Below are 23,862 nucleotides of genomic sequence, written 5' to 3'. Positions count from 1 at the left end.
GTAAAATGGAGATTAAGACTGTGAGCCCCACGTGGGACAACCTGATAACCTTTTATCCATCCCAGTGTTTAGAACAGTGCTTGACACATAGTAAGCACTTAAATACCATCATTATTACTATAATTTATTATAAAAGGTAATCAGGCTGGACACAGTCCCTGTCCCACATGGAGCTCACAGTCTTAATCCATGAGGTAACAGGCCCAGAGAATAATAATAATAATAATGTTGGTATTTGTTAAGTGCTTACTATGTGCAAAGCACTGTTCTAAGCGCTGGGGTGAATACAAGGAGATGAGGTTGTCCCATGTGGGGCTCACAGTCTTAATCCCCATTTTACAGATGAGGGAACTGAGGCACAGGGAAGTAAAGTGACTTGCCCAAGGTCACACAGCAGACATGTGGGGGAGAGAAGTGAACTGACTTCCCCAAGGTCACACAGCAGACAAGTGGCAGAACCGGGATCAGAACCCGTGTCCTCTGCCTTCCAAACCCGTGCTCTTGCCACTAGGCCACACTGCTTCTCATTTTAGCAGGGGACTGAAATGAGCCACTGGGGAGTCAATGTATTTTGAATGAGCAGGGAACCGGTGGTCTCCTTCCCTATATTCTCAGGGCAGTTATGACTCTTGAACTTCCTGAGTTAGCAGGGAGAAGGAGCAGGATGAAGAGAGTGAGGACTCACATGCACATGTAACAGCTTCCAAGTAGGTCAGATTTGGGTCCCTGACGTTCCGCATTATCAGTGTACCTGGGAAGCGCTGGAGCAGAGAGCAGGCTAATGAAGACAAGAGGGGAAGTTGACTTAATAGCCTAATCTTGAGATGGCCACAAAGAAGCAAAGCTGCAAGGCCTTGTTGGAGAGAGAAAGAGAGAGGGAGGGAGGGAAAAAAAGAGAGGAGAAAATGGTGAGAGGAAGAACCAAAAGGAATTAGCGATTGACTAAATGTGAAAGCTAAAGAGATCGACAGTTGCCAAATTGCAGGCTTCTGGAGAGGATGGTGGGTAGTCAACAGATATTGCAGAAGTCGACGTAGGTGGAGAGAACCCAGAAAGTGGTAGGAAAAGGATTATTATAAATGTCTTGGACCCTTAAGATTTCCCAGTCCCAGCTCCTCCCAGCCTGGCTGTCTTGCCTCAGCACTGGGTGCCCTATTATTCCCCTGACTTCAATCAATCAATCAATCTTATTTATTGAGTGCTTACTGTGTGAAGAGCACTGTACTAAGCGCTTGGGAAGTACAAGCTGGCAACATATAGAGACAGTCCCTACCCAACAGTGGGCTCACAGTCTACAAGGGGGAGACAGAGAACAAAACCAAACATACAACAAAATAGAGTAGATATGAGCAGGTAAAATAAATAAATAAATAAATAAATAGAGTAATAAATATGTACAAACATATATACAGGTGCTGTGGCAAAGGGAACAGCTGGTTGGCTTGTTTCTTGTTGGCTTGTTGGCTGGTTGGCTGGTTTCACTCTGGGTTATGGATGTAGCTGAACCTCTGCCATTACCGTCCAAACTGCTTATTTCCCAGTTTCTCCTGGAGCTCCCAATGTAGGCACAACTGAGAGAGAACAGATCTGTAACTTAATATCTGTCTCCCCCTCTAGACTGTGGGCCAGGATCATATCCACCAACTCTATTATATCGTACTCTCCAAAGTGCTTAGTACACAATGAATACCATTGATTCGATTTCTGATTTGAGTGTGCACCACACAACAGGTTCAAAAAGCAGACCAATTGGGTTCTTCAAAGCATTTCAATAAAGTAAACCCTTAGTTTAACTAAAAGTTAAATGCTTTTAACTTCTCACATGTTTGAAATGCATCTCACTGGGATGCATGACAAACTGTAGCCTACAGAGCAAAATCTCTTAGAAGCATGTCCTTGGGGGAAAAGCTGCCACTTTTTTACTCCTTGTCCCCTTTCTGACCCGCACAAACCTTAGACTATTAATAATAATAGTTGCAGTATTTGTTAAGCGCTTACTGTGTGCCAAGCACTGGGGCAGATACAAAGTATTCAGGCTGGTCCATGTGGGGCTCACAGTCTTAATCCCCATTTTCCAGATGAGGTAACTAAGGCACAAAGAAGTGAAGTGGCTTGCCCAAGGTCATTCAGGAGACAGGTTGCGGCGCCGGGATTAGAGCCCACATCCTGATTCCCAAGCATGTGTTCTTTCCACTAAACCACACTGCTTCTCTGTGGGATCTAATCCCGGCTCCTCCACTTGTCTGCTCTGTGACTTTGGGCAAGCCATGACTTTTCTGTGAATCAGTTCCTTCACCTTCCAAATGGCGATTCAATCCCTGTTCTGCCTCCTAAAAGGTGAGCCCCACATAGGATCTGATGATAATAATAATAATAATGGCATTTAGTAAGTGTTTACTATATGCAAAGCACTGTTCTAAGCACTGGGGAGGATACAAGGTGATCAGATTGCCCCACGGGGGGCTCACAGTCTAAATCCCCATTTTCCAGATGAGGGAACTGAAGCCCAGAGAAGTGAAGTGACTTGCCCAAAGTCACACAGCTGACAAGTGGCAGAGCCGGGATTTGAACCCATGACCTCTGACTCCAAAGCCCGGGCTCTTTCCACTATTCACCTTAGTGTTTAGTAAAGTGCTTGGCGCACAGTAAGCACTCAAACGTACCAGTACTATTATGAGGATTACCTGCCCCACCTCCCCCTGCCCATACACACAGACAACATTTAGAGGGACATCTTTCTACTTCTCTGTGCCTCAGTTACCTCATCTATAAAATGGGGATTAAGACTGTGAGCCTTAATTGGGACAGGGACTGTGTCCAACCCTATTTGCTTGTATCCACCCCAGTGCTTAGTACGGTGCCTGGCAAATAGTAAGCACTTAAACACGATAATTATTATTATTACTATCAGCAACAATGTCCTTGAAGCAGGCCACTGTAACTGGATGATATGGGAGTCCACCTTTGAGAAGCATAAACCTTAAAATGACTACTAGGAGGAGAAAAGATATCAATTGAGCACGCTCACAGTGCTAAGTGTCAGGGTGGAGATAAATAGATCAGATGGGGTCCCTGTTCCACATGGGCTCACAATGTTGGTCAGTGTAGGAATATAAAGCCAATGCTAACCATGGATTGCAAACATTCAATCATATTTAGACTGTCAACTCACTGTGCACAGGGAATGTATCTGTTATATTAGTGTGTTGTACTCTCCAAGCACTTAGTACGGTGTTCTACACACAGTAAACACTCAAATATGATTGATTTGCTGAGTGCAGAGCTCCGTACTAAAGCTTGAGAGACTGACTGCCTGAACGCAATATAAACAGAGTTGGTAGACATGTTCCCTGCCCACAATGCGCTTACAACGAGCAAAGCCAACACAGTATGGTCCTTATTTTGCAATTGTTTTGAAATGCATACAGTTATGGGTAACTAAACTGAAATGAGAAACAGATATATTACAAACTCAAGTCTAGGCAGCTGAATACTTTAAGCCAATTAAAGACATTGCTCTGCTTTGAAAAAAATCTTTCAAACTCTGAAGACAGTAAGGCATGGTTTTCCTAAATCTGGTATTTTTGAAAATACGGATCTATTTACCATTTTCAGGACAGTGTTGACAGCTATTGTCCTTTTGTGCAAGAAATTGGTAGTCTTCATGGTTTACACCTCCAAGATGATGAAAAGATGAGCCAAGATGTACCAAACCAAATGAAAAAGCTCTTCATTAACCCAAAGAGACATATTTCCACAAAACTTTTGAGTTGGCAGGAAAATCAACCCATGAAATATTGGAAGCATCTGAAACTACAGTTGCCACAACTAAGACCAGGATCCAAATCTGAAGGCAGTTCGATTCCTCAACTCTCAATCACTGAGTCAGCTCATCATCTTGGAGGTGTAAACCATGAAGACTACCAATTTCTTGCACAAAAGGACAAGAGCTGTCAACACTGTCCTGAAAATGGTAAATAGATCCATATTTTCAAAAATACCAGATTTAGGAAAACCATGCCTTATTGTCTTCAGAGTTTGAAAGATTTTTTTCAAAGCAGAGCAATGTTTTTAATTGGCTTAAAAGTATTCAGCTGCCTAGACTTGAGTTTGTAACATATCTGTTTCTCATTTCAGTGACCCTAAAAATACCTACCCTGCCATCACTGGGGTATCAAAAGCCTTTTTCTTCAAACAGTACATTGAGCTCTTTTTTCTTGAAAACATCTTAAATAGACTTCTTGGAAAAATAAACTACAATTCTTTCATGTTGGAAGAAAAAGGAACTTTATTCGTCAGCTTGTTTGTTTTAGTATTGAGTTGTGAGACTTAGATATTAAAAGAAAAACACACATCCTGAGGATGCACTAAATGCTATACAATCCCTATTCTCCAATGTAATAATTAAAACTTAATTTAGAGGAAATTCATAAGTTATAAACAAACTTCACTTGCATGAATGGGTTTTTTCAACTTGGGCCTTCCTGGTGAATAATTTAAGAGCAGTGAAGATTCAATAAATAGCCAAGCTCATAAACGTTTCTATTCATTAAGAGCTCTAGGCCTTGTATACAATGACCTTGTTTGTCATTTATCTCCTTTTTGGAATATGTGAAAGTAAAGTGAAAAAATTCTACTAGAATTGTTCAGAATATGTTCTGAAGTAACATATGACACTAGTATACATATATACGTATATATATATAGATAGATAATGTGGAAAATATAAATACACACATCTATATACATATTTATATATAATATTAACTAATGTCATTGATACTCACTTGCTTTTATATTTGCTATTAAACTGTGGACTACAGGTTTTTTTTTAATTTTTTAATCCTGAAAATTTAAACATTTCAAAAAACAAGCTAGAGAGATAATGGTGGGTGCAAGGACATATGGTATTTATCAAGTTGAGCAGTAATTTTCTTCAGGGCAATGAAACAGCTACTTTTCCTAGTTCAAAAGGTCTCAGTCAGAAAAATAAGAGCTAAATGCAGCGTTAACACACATTTGCACAAAGGACGTGGAGAGGAAATGTTAAAATGAACAAAATTACCCTTGAAGAGAAATTGATGACAAGAATATCATCCTAGAAACACATTACAAAGTTCATTCCAAGTCCTGGAAAAAAAAATATCAGTTTTCTGGCAGAATTAATGAAAGGATCAAGTCATAGTTTGAAAACCCAAAATAATTAACTCAGTATTACCCGCATAGTTGAATGCAGCTAGTAGTCACAGCTAAATATTGCACCTCAAAGACTCAAGCGAAAAAAAAAAACAAAAACAAAAAACCATAATCCAAAGGGGAAACTAGATCCAGATATCAACTTCACACAAAATTCCAATGGGAAGAAATTCAGTCAAACTAGAAAAAAGATGCAGGAACTATGGGATGTAGTCTTAACAGCAATATAATACTTTTTCCAGGACTGAAAGCATACATGCTTTCCTTTTTCAGTGTAAATTTATTCTTTTTTTTTTTTCCAAAAGTAAATAAATGCTGTCAGCTTTTCCTTAGTTGTTCTGGAGGGTGTGTTTTGGCTTATTCAGAAACAGATTGTTTCCTTTCTGTAGCACTTTCAATTAGGTCCTATTAATCATTTATATTAATATATGCATAATGACTCCAGAAAACTCAAAGATCATCCACAGTCTTTTAGACTGTGAGCCCACTGTTGGGTAGGGACTGTCTCTATATGTTGCCAACTTGTACTTCCCAAGCGCTTAGTACAGTGCTCTGCACACAGTAAGCGCTCAATAAATACGATCGATTGATTGATTGATCCAAAGAATCAAGAGCAAAAGAGTGGAACCCTATAATGTTGTCTCTTTCGATGTCCAACCCAAAAGACTCGATGAGTCCTGTATAGAGTTCTCAGAGCTAGTGTGTTGTTACCAGGATTAACTCAGCCCCAGAAACACAAATTACCTAATATTGGGGAGGGAGGGGAGAATGAAAAAAAGTTGAATTCCAAAAATAAGACTGCGTCCTAGTAAAAGGGCATATTCTATTCCTTTGCTTTAAATTTTCACTACTGAAAAAGCCTACTTGAACTGATTTGCCCCAGTTTTAAAATGTTGTCATTTGTGAAATACCACTCCAACAGTTCCCATTCACCTTCACTCCCCTCAAAATGTTATAATTCTGCCATTAAAGCTTTGATTGTAAAAACTAGCTTCCAAAATTTCACTAGCATGTCCTTTGCTAGTCGAAAGCGTAGAACTGTAACATAAAAAAGGCACAAGATCTTAGTACATAATGGTTAACTACATAGTTCTCTTACTAAGAGGTGTAAGTCAGGAGTATTTTCTAAGAAAGACGAAGATAAAAGTTGGTAGCATCCCAGTAATACCTCAAGTTTAGGAGTCAGTCAAAGATTTGGAAGAGTTGAGCGCTGTAAGAAAGGCAGTCAACGAGCAAGGATCAGAGTTAAGTGGAAGAGAGAGCTGTGTTACCACAGGAGAGACAATGTCTCTCCCCATTCATTCATTCATTCAATCATATTTATTGAGCACTCACTGTGTGCAGAGCACTGTACTAAGCACTTGGGAAGTACAAGTCGGCAACATATAGAAACAGTCCCTACCCAACAACGGGCTCACAGTCTAGAAGGGGGAGACAGACAATAAAACAAAACATGTAGACATGTTTCAAATTCATCAGAACAAATAGAATTATAGGTACCCAAAGCCTTATTGAAGGCACACCTCCTCCAAAACGCCTTCCCAGACTAGGGCCTCCTTTCATCTTCTCCCACTCCCTTCTGCATTGCCCTGACTTGCTCCCTTTATCTCCCCTCCCAGCCTCACAGCATTTATGTACATGTCTGTAATTTAGATATATTAGTGCCTATCTCCCCCTCTAGACTGTAAACTCATTTGGGGAAGGGAATGTATCTGTTTATTGTTATAGTGTACTCTCCCTAACGCTTAGTATAGTGCTCTGTAAACAGTAAAGACTCAATAAATATGACTGACTGTGACAGAGAGAATCACAGAAGTCAGGCTGATGCCTTGGTTCCACCAGCTGTGTTCGGTTGCACAGGTGCAGAAGCAGAGAAATTGGAATATGGGGTTGGTCATTCATTCATTCGTTCAATCAATCGTATTTATTGAGTGCTTACTGTGTGCAGAGAACTGTACTAAGCACTTGGGAAATACAAGTTGGCAACATATAGAGACGGTCCCTACCCAACAACGGGCTCACGGTCTAGAAGGGATGCGGGGACAGGGATTAATGGGACAAGACTAGTGAAGGGACAGGATGGTGAGATAGACTGGTAGAGAAGAGAGAGTTGAAGGCAAGCTTGTTGTGGGCAGGGAATGTGTGTTACATTCTTATACTGTACTCTCCCAAGTGCTTAGTACAGTGCTCTGTACACAGTAAGCACTCAAATATGATTGATTGACCAAAGTCCCATGTCTAGTGTTAATCAACAGTACTTACTGAGCACTTAATATGTGCAGAGCACTGTACAAAGCACTTGGAAAAGTGCAATACAGTAGAGTTGGAGGACATGATCCCTGCTATCAAAGAGTTCACAGTGTAGTAGGGGGATACAGATACTAAAATTACTGTTAGAAACAGAGTATAAGGATATCTACATAAGTGCTTTGGGGGTGGGGTAGAAAAGAGTATCAAAGTGCTTAGGGAGTCTGCTTTCACATACTTGGGTGATGTTCAAGAGAGTGGAGAGAAGGTGGGGAGAGGAAAAAGTCAGAAAGGCTTTCTGGGGGAAGATATGGTTTTAGCAGGATTTGAAATATGGGGAGAGTTGTGGTCTGTCAGCTTCCAAGGGAAGGGATGAGCATGGGGTTGGCAGAAAAAGAAAGATCTAGGCACAGTAAGTAGGTATGTGTTGGACTGAAGTGTGTGGGAGAGAAGTAAGGCAAGGTAAGAAGAGAGAGAGAGAGAGTGCTATTTGAGTGCCTTAAAGCTAATGATGAGGTTTCTCTTGGAAACGGAGACAGATAGGCAGTCATTAGAGGTTTTTGAGGAGTGATGAGACAGCACTGGGCACATTTATGTCCAGTATTCTATTTCTGAATGTCTTACAATTTCCACCAGAAAAAAACATACCAGATGTAAGGGCATCATAAGAACACATCACAAATGTTGTCTTTTGGCTGCATCACAATTAACAAGGGAGCAGTTATCTGCTCATTCCCCAGGCACATATACCCACTAAAAATCTGTAGCACTTATATTCTTATTTTATGCCCAATGGCTTATTCAGTTATTCATACAAGTATAGATTCTGATTATTCTTTTGGGGAATATTTTATGTCTTTCTCCACTGAAGTCTTAAGCTCCTCATGGGTAGGAAATACATCACTTTAATTTTTTTTTCCACTTCTGAAGTGCTTAGTTCAGTGCATCATACCCCACTGCCACTCAATCAGTGGTATTTACTGAATGCGTACTGTGCTCAGAGCACTATACTAAGCACTTGGGAGAGTACAGTACAATATATTCCCAAAACAAAAGGACCTGACAGTCTAGAGGAGGAGACAAACATTCAAATAAATTACAGATATGTACGTAATACTGTGGGACTGAAGGATGAATATCAAGTATTTAAGGGGCATGGATGATACCAAGAGAGTGGGGAAAAGCTGAAAATATGAGAAATAGTTAGGAAAGGCTTTCTGGAGGAGATCTGATTTTAGTAGGGTTTGAGATATAGAGAGGGTGGCAGTCTTTCAGCTCTGAAGAGCGAAGGAAGAATGAGCATGGGATTGACAGCAAGAAAAAAGATCTAGGCACAGTAAGTAGGCAGGTGTTGAAGTGAAGTGGGTGCGTGCTGATAGAGTGGGAGTGGAATCCAAGTGCTTAAACAGCACAGAAAGAAATGGTAGGAGAAATGAGGCCTTAGTTGGAGAAGTTCCCGCAGAGGAGATTCATGCTCTGAAGGAGCTAACAATCTAATCCCAACTAGAATGTAAACTCTTACAGGGCAGGGAATCATGTCTAGCAACACCCTTGTACTCTCTCAATAGACTGTTCAGCATCCAGTAAATGCTCATACTGATGATAATAATAATAATAATGATGGTATTTATTAAGCGCTTACTATGTGCAAAACACTGTTCTAAGCACTAGGGAAGTTACAAGGCAATCAAGTTGTTCCACGGAGGGCTCACAGTCTTAATCCCCATTTTACAGATGAGGAAACTGAGGCACAGAGAAGTTAAGTGACAACCAAAGTCACACAGCTGACAACTGGCAGAGCTGGGATTCGAACCCATGACCCCTGACTCCAAAGCCCGTGCTTTCCACTGAGCCGCGCTGCTTCTTAACGATGATAGTGGGGGAGGTGTACGCTAAAATAATTGGCAGATTGGAAAGTACTAAGGTATATACTGAAGTGCTATAGGTAGAACACTATAGACTGTGAGCCTGCTGTTGGGTAGGGACTGTCTCTATATGTTGCCAACTTGTACTTCCCAAGTGCTTAGTACAGTGCTCTGCACACAGTAAGTGCTCAATAAATACAATTGATTGATTGATATAAGTATCTAATTGAGTATGTGGCCAAAGTGCTGAGGAGGTTGTGGAAGGGGATAAGACCAAAGAGAGTGGCAAAATTAATCAGAGGATACTTTTTCCCCCCTTTTCTTTAACGGTATTTGTTAAGCACTTGCTATATGCCGGACACTTTACTGAGCACTGGAGTAGATAGGAGCTAATCAGATTGGACACAGTCCATGTCCCACATAGGACTCACAGCCTTAACCTCCATTTTACAGATGAAATAACAGGCATGGTGAAGTGAAGTGACTTCGGTCACGCAGCAGACAAGAGGCAGAACCAGAATTAGAACATCGGTCTTCTGACTCCCAGGACTGGGGTCTTTCCACTAGGCTGGCCACGCTGCTTCTTAGGTAACAATGTCTGAATAAACTCTGTACATTTCCTCAGAATCCAGCAGAGCTGCTGGGCACACAGTAGGCACTCAATGAATACCACTGCATGAATGAGCAGGACAGGTATTTTTGCTGACACTTGAGTTCCAGACCACCCTCTAAGCAAAACCACTTCAGAGACAATCAAGAGTACAGGCAGAAGGGGCCCCTGATGAAACAGCATACTGTAAATAGCTTTGAAGGAATCCAAAGGAGTTGCACTGAACTCTTAGAAACAGCGTAATCCACCAGGACAAAAGTTTACTGCATCAGCCTCCTCTCTGATCTCCTATCCTCCTGTCTCTCCCGGCTTCAGTCTATACTTCATCCTATGCTGCCTGGATTATCTATACTGCTGCCCGGATCATCTTTGTGCAGAGACACTCTGGGCATGTTATTTCCCTCCTCAAAAATCTCCAGTAGCTGCATGTCAACCTTCGAATCAAGCAAAAACCCCTCACTTTCAACTTCAATGGTCTCCATCCCCTCGCCCCCTCCTACCTCACCTCCCTCCTTTCCTTCCCCAGCCAAGCCCGAACCCTCCGCTCCTCTGCCACTTTTAGACTGTGAGCCCACTGTTGGGTAGGGACTGTCTCTATATGTTGCCAACTTGTACTTCCCAAGCGCTTAGTACAGTGCTCTGCACACAGTAAACGCTCAATAAATACGATTGATGATTGATGATGATGATGTCACTAACCTCCTCACTGTGCCGCATTCTCGCCTGTCCCGCCGTCGACCTCTGGCCCACATCCTCCCCCTGGCCTGGAATGCCCTCCCTCCACATATCCGCCAAACTAGCTCTCTTCCTCCCTTCAAAGCCCTACTGAGAGCTCACCTCCTCCAGGAGGCCTTCCCAGACTGAGCCCCCTTTTTCCTCTCCTCCTCCCCATCCCCCCCGCCCTACCTCCTTCCCCTCCCCACAGCAATTGTATATATTTGTACAGATTTATTACTCTATTTTACTTGTACATATTTACTATTCTATTTATTTTGTTAATGATGGGCATATAGCTGTAATTCTATTTGTTCTGACAATTTTGACACCTGTCTACATGTTTTGTTGTCTGTTTCCCCCTTCTAGACTGTGACCCCGTTACTGGGTAGGGACTGTCTCTATAAGTTGCCGACTTGTACTGCCCAAGCGCTTAGTACAGTGCTCTGCACACAGTAAGTGCTCAATAAATACGATTGAATGAATGAAATATCTGAATCAGGGTGAAGTCTGCCCATGTATCACCACTATTCATTCATTTGCATTTATTATTATTATTAATAATAATAATAATGGCACTTATTAAGCGCTTACTATGTGCAAAGCACTGTTCTAAGCACAGGGGAGGTTACAAGGTGATCAGGTTGTCCCACAGGGGGTTCACAGTCAATCTCAATTTTACAGATGAAGTGACTGAGGCACAGAGAAGTTAAGTGACTTGCCCAAAGTCACACAGCTGACAATTGGCAGAGACAGGATTTGAACCCATGACTTCTGATTCCAAAGTCCGTGCTGCTTCTCCATTGAGCACTTACTATGTGCAGAGCACTGTACTAAGCTCTTGGAAGAGTACAATAATAATAATAAACAGGCATATTCCCTGCCCAAAACTATCCGTTTGACTATGGATAAGCAGCATGGTAAGCAGTGGTGGAGCAGCAGGGTTTAGTGGAGAGAGCACAGGCTTGGAAGTCAGAGGTCATGTGCCTCAGTTACCTCATCTGTAAAATGGAGACTAAGATTGTGAGCCCCACGTGGGACAACCTGATTGCCTTGTATCTACCCCACTGCTTAGAACAGTGCTAGTCACATAGTAAGCGCTTAACAAATACCATCACTATCATTATTATTGTACTGGGACAGATACACACTGTGGGAAGAATGGTCCTTAATTTCTCAATTTTGTTCTACCCAAAATGCATAAGGAAAATGTATATTAGAAAAGAAATTGCTGTATTCTATAGAAGTTTTCAGTTTAAGCATTTTTAATCTCCCAGTTAGGGAGGTGTTATTTTTGTAATGTGTCTCAACCTTCAGGACTTTTTTTAATTCTGCAGAACAGAAGTCAACTTCTATCAATTTAAAAATCACACACACAAAAAAAATAGGTCAAGAAGGGATCTCTTCACCAACCTAATGAGCATCAAAATGTGCAGAAAGATAGTAAGAGGGTGACCTAACCAGAGTAGACACCTGGACTCACTATTCATTCACTCAATCATATTTACTGAGCGCTTACTGTGTGCAGAGCACTGTACTAAGCACTTGGAAAGTACAATACCGCAACAAAGAGGCTATCCCTACCCAGCAACGGGCTCACAGTCTTGAAGGGGGGAGACAGAAAACAAAACAAGTAGACGGGCAGCAATAGCATCAATATAAATAGAATTGTAGACATATACACATCATTAATAAGATTAATAAATATGTGCATATATACACAATTGCTGTGGGGCAGGGAGGCGGGTAGAGCAGAGGGAGGAGGAGCAGAGGAAAAGGTGTGGGGGGCTCAGTCTGGGATAGATTCACCACCCCTTCAACAACTAACAACAAAATTCCATCTGTCCCTGTCTTTTTAAAGAGTTTTAATGAGACTAAGCATTCCCTTAAAGTGTTCATATTTGTGGGGAAAGGCATTTGGGGGTTAGGCTGGTCCATCATCTGAACCAGCATCTTGGCATGACTAATCAATCGCTCCCAGCCACCTCCTGTTCAGGAAAGCACCAGCTGAGATGGAGATGACTGCATTCACAGGTTGGTGATTTACTCACTAAATTGGCCCTGATTGGAACTTGCTTCCTATCCAATGTCATATTCACTTCAACCTAATTTCACTACAAAGTCCCATTTTCTGCACACAGTAAGCATTCAGTAAATACGATTGAATGAATTTTCAAAGGGCAATATAGGTGCATGGCCACTTCCTAGTTGAGCACATACTGAGTGTTGATCAAACGTAACTACATAAAGTAACCATCTGTTTAAGTGTTTCTTCAGTTTTTTTTGTTTTGTTTTCTTTTGTTTTAATAGCACTAAGCGCTTGCTATGCAGGCACTGTCTAAAGTGATGGGATAGATTCAAGTCAGTCAGGTTGGACACAGCCCCTGTCCCACATGGGGCTCGCCATCTTAATCCCCATTTTACACTTGAAAATTTTCAGGTTCAAATTAGGAATTGTGCAACTACTGAGAAGGTAGCCTGCCAAAGGCCCCAATTTCCACGCTCCCTGTCCTTGTGTGGTTCGGATCATACTTTTTCCTCAGAGCATCAGGCTCATCCTGCTGCCCAATGGAGGAAAATAAAAGAAACTCCAGATGAGGATGTGGCTGAATTTGCGGAGCCGGGATTTGAACCCATGACCTCTAACTCCAAAGCCCGGGCTCTTTCCACTGAGCCACGCTGCTTCTCATCATCATCATCAATCATATTTATTGAGCGCTTACTATGTGCAGAGCACTGTACTAAGCGCTTGGGAAGTACAAATTGGCAACATCTAGAGACAGTCCCTACCCAACAGTGGGCTCACAGTCTGAAAGGGGGAGACAGAGAACAAAACCAAACATACTAACAAAATGAAATAAATAGAATGGATATGTACAAATAAAATAAATAAATAAATGGAGTAATAAATATGTACAAACATATGTACATATATATGTTCTCTATATGTTGCCAACTTATATTGTGTGCTCTGCACACAGCAAGCACTCAATAAATACGATTGAGTGAAATGCCATCATTATTAGTATTATTGCCAGCCTTCAGCTTCCCGACTCTTAAGGTAGCTGTGGTTAATGCCCCCTCCCCACCTGGAAGACCACCCTGCCTCCCCCCCAAGTTTGCAATTACCTTGAGCCTGTCACTGGATCGAGCCCCTAGCTGGGGGACGGGGCCACCTGGGGCCCGACGTCCCCTCACAGGGAAGCCCCCCATGGCGGGTGGGCACGAGCAGCAAAGCGTGTGGTCCCCGCTCCCCTCCCGGAGGGTGTATATGTGTATATATGTTTGTACATATTTATTACTCTATTTATTTATTTTATTTGTACATATCTATTCTATTTGTTTTATTTTGTTGGTATGTTTGGTTTTGTTCTCTGTCTCCCCCTTTGAGACTGTGAGCCCACTGTTGGGTAGGGACTGTCTCTCTATGTTGCCAATTTGTACTTCCCAAGCGCTTAGTACAGTGCTCTGCACATAGTAAGCGCTCAATAAATACGATTGATGATGATGATGGTACATATTTATTACTCTATTTATTTATTTTACTTGTACATATCTATTCTATTTATTTTATTTTGTTAGTATGTTTGGTTTTGTTCTCTGTCTCCCCCTTTTAGACTGTGAGCCCGCTGTTGGGTAGGGACTGTCTCTACATGTTGCCAATTTGTACTTCCCAAGCGCTTAGCACAGTGCTCTGCACATAGTAAGCACTCAATAAATACGATTGATGATGATGAATTTGGACTAAATTGGATCATGCTTATCTCCCACTTTAAAGCCTAGTTCCTGCTTCCTGATAGTCCTTTTTTTTTGCACCCCAGTAATGTTCTTAGTAATGCACTTAATAACGTGCTCCTTCTACACATATGTTCCTCGGTTCCGTGGGCATCCTCCCCGGTGCCTTTTATAAGCAGGCCAGGGCTCAGGTAGGCATTTCCACTCTCAGGGTAGGAAGGGACAGAAGAAGTAAAAATTGCTGTGGATGCAGGGGACCTCGGGTGGATTTAACTCAAGGACTCCGCTCCCCCAGCTCCATGGCAATGAGGCAGGAACATAATTTTATTGCTCAGGGGCAACGTCTCTACCCCATTGCTTAGTACAGTTCCTAGCATATTGCAAGCGACCATCCACCAATGCTTCAAACAGAAACTCCTCACTAATGCCTTTAAAACACTCAATCACCTTCCCCCTCCTACCTCACCTTGCTACTCTTCTACTACAGCCTAGCCCGCACACTTCGCTCTTCTAATCCTAACTCACTTACCGATCTTGATCTCATCTATCTTGTGGCCGACCTCTCGCCCACATCCTACCTCTGTTCTGCAACACTCTCCCTCCTCAAATCCATCAAACAATTACTCTCCTCAACTTCAAAGCCTTATTGAAGGCACATCTCTAAGAGGCCTTCTCTAACTAATCCTCCTTTCCTCTTCTCCCACTCCCTTCTGCGTCACCTTCACTTGCTCCCTTTACTCATTCATTCATTCATTCGTATTTATTGAGCACTTACTGTGTGCAGAGCACTGTACTAAGCGCTTCGGAAGTAGAAGTTGGCAACATATAGAGACCGTCCCTACCCAACAACGGGCTCACAGTCTAGAAGGGGGAGACAGACAACAAAACAAAACATGTGGACAGGTGTCAAGTAGTCAGAACAAATAGAATTAACATTAAATGCACATCATTAACAAAATAGAATAGTAAATATGTACAAGATATGTAAATATGTAAAATGTGTACTCATTCCCCCACCCAGCCCCGCAGCACTTAGGCACATATCTGTAATTTATTTATATTACCGTCTGTCTTCCCCTCTAGACTGTAAGTTTGTTGTGGGCAGGGAATGTGCCCGTTTATTATTATATTGTACTCTCCCAAGTACTTAGTACAGTGTTCTGTACACAATAAGCACTCAATAAATATGATTGAATGAGTAATGCCATTTAAAAAAGCAATTCAAAATGTGCTGCCTTTACCAAGAAGAGAACAGAGACAAACATGAACTGGGTAATTGGTCAAAGAGGTGGAGGACAAAGATGGAGCAGGTAAGTGGAGAGAAAAGACACCCTCCAGAGGTGGTTGATACTTCATAAGTTTGTTTTATGTTTTGCCAATGTATAAACATCACTTACTCTAGATTCCAACCACTGGCAGTTCCTGTCATATGTCAACAGGTTTGTTGGCAACGGAGTTTTTCCAAGTTGATACTTTTCCTCTAAATTGCCATTTCAGGGTTTATGTTTATGTTTTAAGGCACAGGGCAGGAATATCAAAGAGTTCATTCATTCAACTGTATTTATTGAGTGCTTACTGCATGCAGAGCACTGTACTAAGCACTTGGGGAGTACAAGTCGGCAACATATAAAGACGGTCCCTACCCAACAACGGGCTCACAGTCTAGAAGGGGGAGACAGACAACATAACATGTAGACAGGTGTCGAAACCATCTGAATAGAATTATAGCTATATGTACATCATTAATAAAATAGAATAGTAAATATGTATAAGTAAAATAGAGTAATAAATTGGTACAAATATATACACAAGTGCTGTGGGGAGGGGAAGGAGGTAGGGAAGATTGGGGATGGGGAGGAGGAGAGGAAAAGGGGGGCTCTGTCTGGGAAGGCCTCCTGGAGGAGGTGAGCTCTCGGGAGGAAGAGAGCTAGCTTGGCAGATGTGTGGAGGGAGGGCATTCCAGGCCAGGGGAAGGACGTGGGCCGGGGGTCGATGGCGGGACAGGTGAGACGAGGCCCAGTGAGGAGGTTTAGCGGTGGCAGAGGAGTGGAGGGTGCGGGCTGGGCTGGGGAAGGACAGAAGGGAGGTGAGGTAGGAGAGGGCGAGGTGATGGATGGAGAGCCTTGAAGCCGAAAGTGAGGAGTTTTTGCTTGATTCGAAGGTTGATAGGCAACCACTGGAGATTTTTGAGGAGGGGAGTGGCATGCCCAGAGTGCTTCTGTACAAAGATAACCTCGGGAAGCAGAGTGAAGTATAGACTGAAGCAGGGAGAGACAGGAGGATGGGAGATCCAAGAGTTCTAAATCTGTAAAGTGAATGAAGCTGAATGATTCAAAGGTCTACCTTTTTCTTGCATACTTCACTGACTCACCACATAGCCTGGTTCAAGTTTAGCTGTTCCACCTGCCACTCCCCAGGCTTCCCTCTACCCCTTGCCCCCTCCCCCCACAAATGAGTTGTCTCACTGTCCAAGTCTCACTTATGCCTCAGCCCCTGCCTGGGTCTCCCTTTTCTTTCTCCTCTGCCAGACCACACATTTGCCCATCTTTAAAGCCCTCCTGAAATTCCCCTCCTCCAGGAGGCTTTCCCCAAGCCAAACAATGATGAAAACAAAATAATAACAATAATAATAATATTCTGGTATATAAGCACTCGGTATAATAACAGTGGTATTTGTGTGCTTATTCTGTGCCAAGCACTGAATTAAGCACAGGGGTAGATGCAATACAGATTGGGCAGAATCCAAGTCCTGGATGGGGCTCAGTGTTTACTACGGAGGCATTACAGCTCCTTTTCACCAATGAGGAAACAGGCAAAGTTAAGCAACTTGCCCAAGGACATGCGGCAAGCAAACGGCAGAGCCGGAATTGGAACCCAAGTCCTCCGACTCCTGGGTCAATGCTTCTTCCGACAGCCCAGGCTGCTTCTCTATGTGCCAGGCACTGTACTAAGCACTAGGGTACATGCAAGCTAGTCAGGTTAGACGCAGACTTCCTTCCAAATGGGGCTCATGGTCTACAGTACAGGGAGAACAGGTATTGAATTCTCATTTTAAAGGTAAGTGATTTGCCCAAGGTCACACAGATGGCAGAGCCAGGATTAGAAGCCAGGTCTTCTGACTTCCATCTATCCCCTCAGCCCATATGCATGTTGATTAATGTTCTCAACTATTTAGGCATTTATTTATTCACTCATCCTGGTTCCATTCTATAGTCCCTCCTCACTGCAAAAACTTTGGTATCTCCCCTACCCCAGTCGATTATAAACTCTTGAGGACAGGGATTGGCTTTTTTAATCTGGATTTTAGTGTACTCTCCCAAGTGCTGATCATCATGCTTCATAAGCAGTAGATGCTGTGTAAATATGTCTAAATGTGACTCATTAGCTTCCTTTTTCCAGTCACTGAATTTTCTTTTGGCACATTCATAATCTCGAGTCAAAAATGTTTAAGCCCAAAGTATCCCTTGTATATAATTAACATCATCCTGGAAAGCATTTCCGCTAACGTAATTCCACAAATTATATTACAGGATTAAAGAAAACCAAGATAGAATTCATTTCTATTCTGATTGCAATATAGCCCCTGAAATATTTGGCTGGACCCTCAGTTTACAGAACAGGATATCTCGAAGCAATCTGTTGAAAGGAAAATCATTTGTGATAGGAAAAGTAGCCCTTAAGTGCCCAAACATAAACTATCAGCTGCAGGAATATTACAGGAGAACACGAATACAAAATATATTTTGGGAGAAGAAGAATATTAGAGCCAAAGAAAGTTATTGGGGGTGGTTTGGGAAGGAAGAAGGAGTTAAAAATCTGAGAAGAGGAAGACGAGAGAGCTGGTCAGAACCCCAAATGAACCCCCCACAAATGGAAGGCTGACTGAGATTGACTTTCATTATAGCTTTATTGTACTTTCCAAGCGCTTAGTACAATACTCCACAGACAGTAAGCGCTCAGTAAATACGATTGAATGACTGAATGAATGACTGGCTGCTGACTGCTTTTTCCCTATGACTCACTCCAGCTCAGAGCACACTACACTTCTTTTCTCCTGCCCCAAAATAACTTTAAACCAGAGCAGTACTTTGAAAATTAGTCCCACTTAATAAGATTCAAAACAGAGTCAAGAGTAGATGAAAACGGGTCATAACTGTTATTCCATAACCCTAGTTTACTTTGGATACGAAAGGATGATGGTATTAAAATATGGGCTTTAATTAACATTTCCAAAATGGCAGAGCTAACCATAAAGATCAGCTTCTATAATGGTGTAAAGTGCAGCAGACATCCTGCCTTTTCCTACACCACAGAACTAAAAATATTCAAGCTCTCTCGGGCTTAAACATACCACTCAAACTACACTACATCTCCTCCATGGAGCACTAAACAAGTCTTTCAGTGCAAAAAAAACCCAACCACACTTTAAGTTGACAGATAATGCCTTTAAAATATTTTAAAATCCTGACCTTCGAAGTTTGCTCTTTAGAAATGTACCAGAAAGCTAAATTTTAACCTCAATATCCTTTAAGCACACACACAATAATGAAGTTGATAAAGTTAGGATATACAAACACATCACAAGTCATTTTTGCTTTGAGATCATTTCATGGAAAATAATTCAAATTTCATAAAAATGCATGAGAGGCTACAGTATTCATATTAAGGCTATTTAGAAAACTTCCTTTTAAAAAAAGGGGGGGATGTTAAAGGGGGAGCTAACAGGGAGAAGTGGAAGGCTCTGATTTATCACTCACTCAGTTTTTTTTACAATTTCTAGCGTTGAGCAATGCTAGTTCCCTTCATTTCCCAAGATGACTTTTCCCCCCCAACAGGTAGAAGATTCTCTCGGTGGGAAAAAAAAAAAAGTGGGAAAATCATTTTTAAATTTGTCCTTTTTCACCTAGTGTAAAAGTGGAACATGTTCTTTTAAAGCATTTGCTCTTCCCCTATTCCTAATATGTCTTAGTGCTGTGTATTTTTCCTCTCATAAGCAGAACAAAATCTGCTTCAGCTAAAACCTCAATCAAGCAAAATCTGTTCTAGTCTCAACGCTTGGTACTGTCTAATGAATAAGGGAAGGAATCTGTATTGACTTTATTCACCTCCCTTAAAATCTATGATTGCTAACAACCCTGTCAGTTTTAGGCTAAAAGGGGTTTTGAAAGTTATTTTAGATTCAACAGGTATCTTTACAAGGAAATTTTTTCTTAATTTTAGGTACTATCTTTTAGCACCAAGACATTAAAAATAGATTGCTATGAATAGGACTATTGAAAGATAGATTTTCCTAGGATTACAATTTTGTTGATTAAAATTAAACTAGCAACACCCAACACCCACAAACTCTAAAAAGTAACACTGCTCCCGCAAACAACAATTTTCTAATTGTTTAATTTCACACTGCATTCCAGTACACCTGCTAAAATATTCTGGCTTTTCATCCACCAAGTTCCCTCCAGGAGTATTCACATCAGGCAAGCAAATACATTCGAATCAAAGTGGCAGTTAGGAAAAGGACAGGGGGGAGAAAAAAAGTAGGATTCGCATTACCCACGTTTCCTGGCAAAAGAAAAAAAAAAGGTTGAGAACCTTCAGAGAAAGAAATAAAGGTTGTCTCCCAGCAACAGCTAGTAAAAGGGAATAATAAAAATAACGAGTTTAACAGAGAATCTTACGGAGTAACTAGAGGCAACAGTGGTGGCCTTTTTTACTGATGGAAATGGGAATGTGGTATTTAATGAGCCCACATTCTCTGTGGCCTGCATCATCATCATCATCTTCTTCTTCTTCTTCCAAAACACAGTGGGAGGGCATCTATTTCCCTGACCACTTGAATTCAACTCTCTGCCTCCTTTAGAGCTCACCTCCTCCAGGAGGCCTTCCCAGACTGAGCCCCTTCCTTCCTCTCCCCCTCGTCCCCCTGTCCATCCCCCCGTCTTACCTCCTTCCCTTCCCCACAGCACCTGTATATATGTATATATGTTTGTACATATTTATTACTCTATTTATTTATTTTACTTGTACATATCTATTCTATTTATTTTATTTTGTTAATGTTTGGATTTGTTCTCTGTCTCCCCCTTCTAGACTGTGAGCCCACTGTTGGGTAGGAACTGTCTCTATGTGTTGCCAACTTGGACTTCCGAAGCACTTAGTACAGTGCTCTGCACACAGTAAGCGCTCAATAAATACGATTGATTGATTGATTGATTCAAGGCCCTGCTTAGAGCTCACCTCCTCCAGGAGGCCTTCCCAGACTGAGCCGTTTCCTTCCTCTCCCCCTCGTCCCCCTCTCCATCCCCCCCGTCTTACCTCCTTCCCTTCCCCACAGCACCTGTATATATGTATATATGGTTGTACATATTTATTACTCTATTTATTTATTTATTTAGTTTACTTGTACATATCTATCCTATTTATTTTATTTTGTTAGTATGTTTGGTTTTGTTCTCTGTCTCCCCCTTTTAGACTGTGAGCCCACTGTTGGGTAGGGACTGTCTCTATGTGTTGCCAATTTGTACTTCCCAAGCGCTTAGTACAGTGCTCTGCACATAGTAAGCGCTCAATAAATACGATTGATGATGATGATGATTGATTGGACAGCCGCCCATGGATCTGGTGCATATTGACAGTTTGCCTCTTCTGGAATAAGTGTGACTCCAAGCCACGGGGGGTCCGAGTGTTCCCCGGCAACAGCACCCCCCGTCTCTCAATCAATCAATCGTATTTATAGAGCGCTTACTGTGTGCAGAGCACTGTACTAAGCGCTTGGGAAGTACAAGTTGGCAACATGTAGCGACAGTCCCTACCCAACAGTGGGCTCACAGTCTAAAAGACTCTCAGAATGAAGGCCTACCTTATTCCACTGGTGACACCCCCTCCCCTCCCCACTCCATCCCTGCACCGTCCCTGAAGCCCCTTCAGAGACCTCAAAGCAGCGTGGCTAGTAGATAATAATAATGATGGCATTTATTAAGCGCTTACTATGTCCAAAGCACTGTTCTAAGCGCTGGGGAGTTTACAAGGTGATCAGGTTGTACCACGGGGGGGGGGGGGGGGATCCCCATTTTACAGATGAGGGAACCGAGGCCCAGAGACGTTAAGTGACTTGCGCAAAGTCACACAAAAGAAAAGTGGTGGGGCCGGGATTTGAACCCATGACCTCTGACTCCAAAGCCCGTGCTCTTTCCACTGAGAACACAGGCCTGGGAGTCGAAAGGTCCTGGGTTCTAATTCTGCTCTGCCTCTTGTCTGCTGTGTGACTTTGGGCAAGTCATTTCATTGGGTTTCAGTTCCCTCATCTGGAAAATGGGGATCGAGACTGTAAGCCCCACGTGGGAAAGGGGCTGTGTCCACCCCAGCGCTTAGTACAGTGCTCTGCACATAGTAAGCGCTCAATAAATACGACTGAATGAATGGCACATCGTCAGCTTTTAACAGTTACCAGAATTATCATTTTGAGGACCAAGTCTCCGAGGAAGGAGCACTGATGGGATGGAAGCGTCGGGGAACGGCAGCTGAAGAAAATGAAGCATAATAATACTAATCATGACGGTATTTGTTAAGCGCTTACTCCGTGCCAAGCACTGTTCTAAGCCCTGGGGTAGATATAAGGTAATCAGTTTGTCCCACGTGAGCTCAGTCTTAATCCCATTTTACAGATGAGGAAACCGAGGCCCTGAGAAGAGAAGCAGCGTAGCTCAGTGGAAAGAGCCCGGGCTTTGGAGTCAGAGGTCACGGGTTCGAATCCCGACTCCGCCACATGTCTGCTGTGTGATCTTGGGCAAGTCACTTCACTTCCCTGGGCCTCAGTTCCCTCATCTGCAAAATGGGGATTAAGGCTGTGAGCCCCACGTGGGACAACCTGATCACCCTGTATCCTCCCCGGCGCTTAGAACAGTGCTTTGCACATAGTAAGCGCTTAACAAATGCCAATTATTCTTATTATTATTGTTATTAAGTGGCTTGCCCAAGGTCACAGAGCAATCAATCATATTTATTGAGCACATAGTAAGCGCTTAACAAATGCCAATTATTATTATTATTGTTATTAAGTGGCTTGCCCAAGGTCACAGAGCAATCAATCCTATTTATGGAGCACTTACTGTGTGCAGAGCACTGTACTAAGCGCTTGGGAAGTACAATTGGCAACAAGTGGCGGAGCCGGAATTAGAACCCACGTCTTCCGACTCCCAAGCCCGTGCTGTTTCCACGCTGCTTCATCCAGCGCTTAGTACAGTGCCTGGCACATAGTGAGCGGCTGAGTTGGGTAGGGACTGTCTCTATATGTTGCCAACTTGTACTTCCCAAGCGCTTAGGCCAGTGCTCTGCACACAGTAAGCGCTCAGTAAATATGATTGATTGAAATACCCTGATTATTAGCATTGCTATTAAAAATCAGAGGCTCAATAAGTACGATTGATTGATTGAAATACCCTGATTCTTAGCATTGTTATTTAAAAATCAGAGGCTCACCCCCTGAACCACCCCAACTCCCTGGCAAACCCCCAAGTCGATCTGCCCCGGGGGAGGAAGGGGCCAAATGCCAAAGCGATTGAGGGGGATCGAGGGCTCTGCCCCCGACCCCCAGAAAGAGAAAGGGGGGAATTAAAAAAGGAGACTCACCTCCACCCATCTCTGAGCTTCAGCGAAAGCTGGGCGGCAGCTGGCCTCCAAACGCTCTCGTCCTTGTTCCATAGCTGGAGGGAGAGGAAAGGGAGACAGAGAGGGGGGGTGATGGGGAAAAGGGGGTGGGGGGAGGCTTGTCGGGGATCCCCCCCCCTTAAGGCCCCCAATTCCCAAAAAGCAGGAGCAGCTGCTTGGCTGGAAAGCCTGGAGAGGGGACCCCGGCGTCCTGGGCTGGGAGGGAAGGAAAAGGCAGGGGCGGGGGGAAGGGGCGGGGACCAACCTGGAAACGCCCCCCAAACCTGGCTCAACTCCTGCGATCGGATTGACTAGATCAATCAATCAATCAATCGTATTTATTGAGCGCTCACTGTGTGCAGAGCACTGGACTAAGCGCTTGGGAAGTACAAGTTGGCAACACATAGAGATAGTCCCTACCCAACAGTGGGCTCACAGTCTAGAAGGGGGAGACAAAACCGAACATACTAACAAAATAAAATAAATGGAATAGATAGGCACAGGTAAAATCAATCAATCAATCAATCAATCAATCGTATTTATTGAGCGCTTATTGTGTGCAGAGCACTGGACTAAGCGCTTGGGAAGTCCAAGTTGGCAACATAGAGAGACGGTCCCGACCCAACAGCGGGCTCACAGTCTAAAAGGGGGAGACAAAACCAAACATACTAACAAAATAAAATAAATGGAATAGATAGGTACAGGTAAAATAAATAGAGTAATAAATATGTACAAATCAATCAATCAATCAATCGTATTTATTGAGCGCTTACTGTGTGCAGAGCACTGGACTAAGCGTTTGGGAAGTACAAGTTGGCAACACAGAGAGACAGTCCCGACCCAACAGCG

At 42.8% G+C, this 23,862-nt stretch overlaps 1 protein-coding gene across 1 annotated transcript in view; it reads right to left on the bottom strand.

Annotated features, from left to right (window-relative positions):
- LMO7 (LIM domain 7) overlaps nt 1-23,068 on the bottom strand; it is a 326,368-nt gene extending 303,300 nt beyond the window's left edge. Inside the window, exon 1 of the mRNA XM_038762998.1 lies at nt 22,996-23,068. Within this exon, the coding sequence (XP_038618926.1) occupies nt 22,996-23,067 (72 nt within the window). The 5' untranslated portion in view covers nt 23,068. The remainder of the gene's footprint in view (nt 1-22,995) is intronic.
- Between the last annotated feature and the right edge of the window lie 794 nt (nt 23,069-23,862).

Source organism: Tachyglossus aculeatus, chromosome 2 (assembly GCF_015852505.1).
Source record: "Tachyglossus aculeatus isolate mTacAcu1 chromosome 2, mTacAcu1.pri, whole genome shotgun sequence".
NCBI classification, from domain to species: Eukaryota; Metazoa; Chordata; class Mammalia; order Monotremata; family Tachyglossidae; genus Tachyglossus; species Tachyglossus aculeatus.
This window is presented reverse-complemented; position numbering and strand designations above follow the sequence as displayed.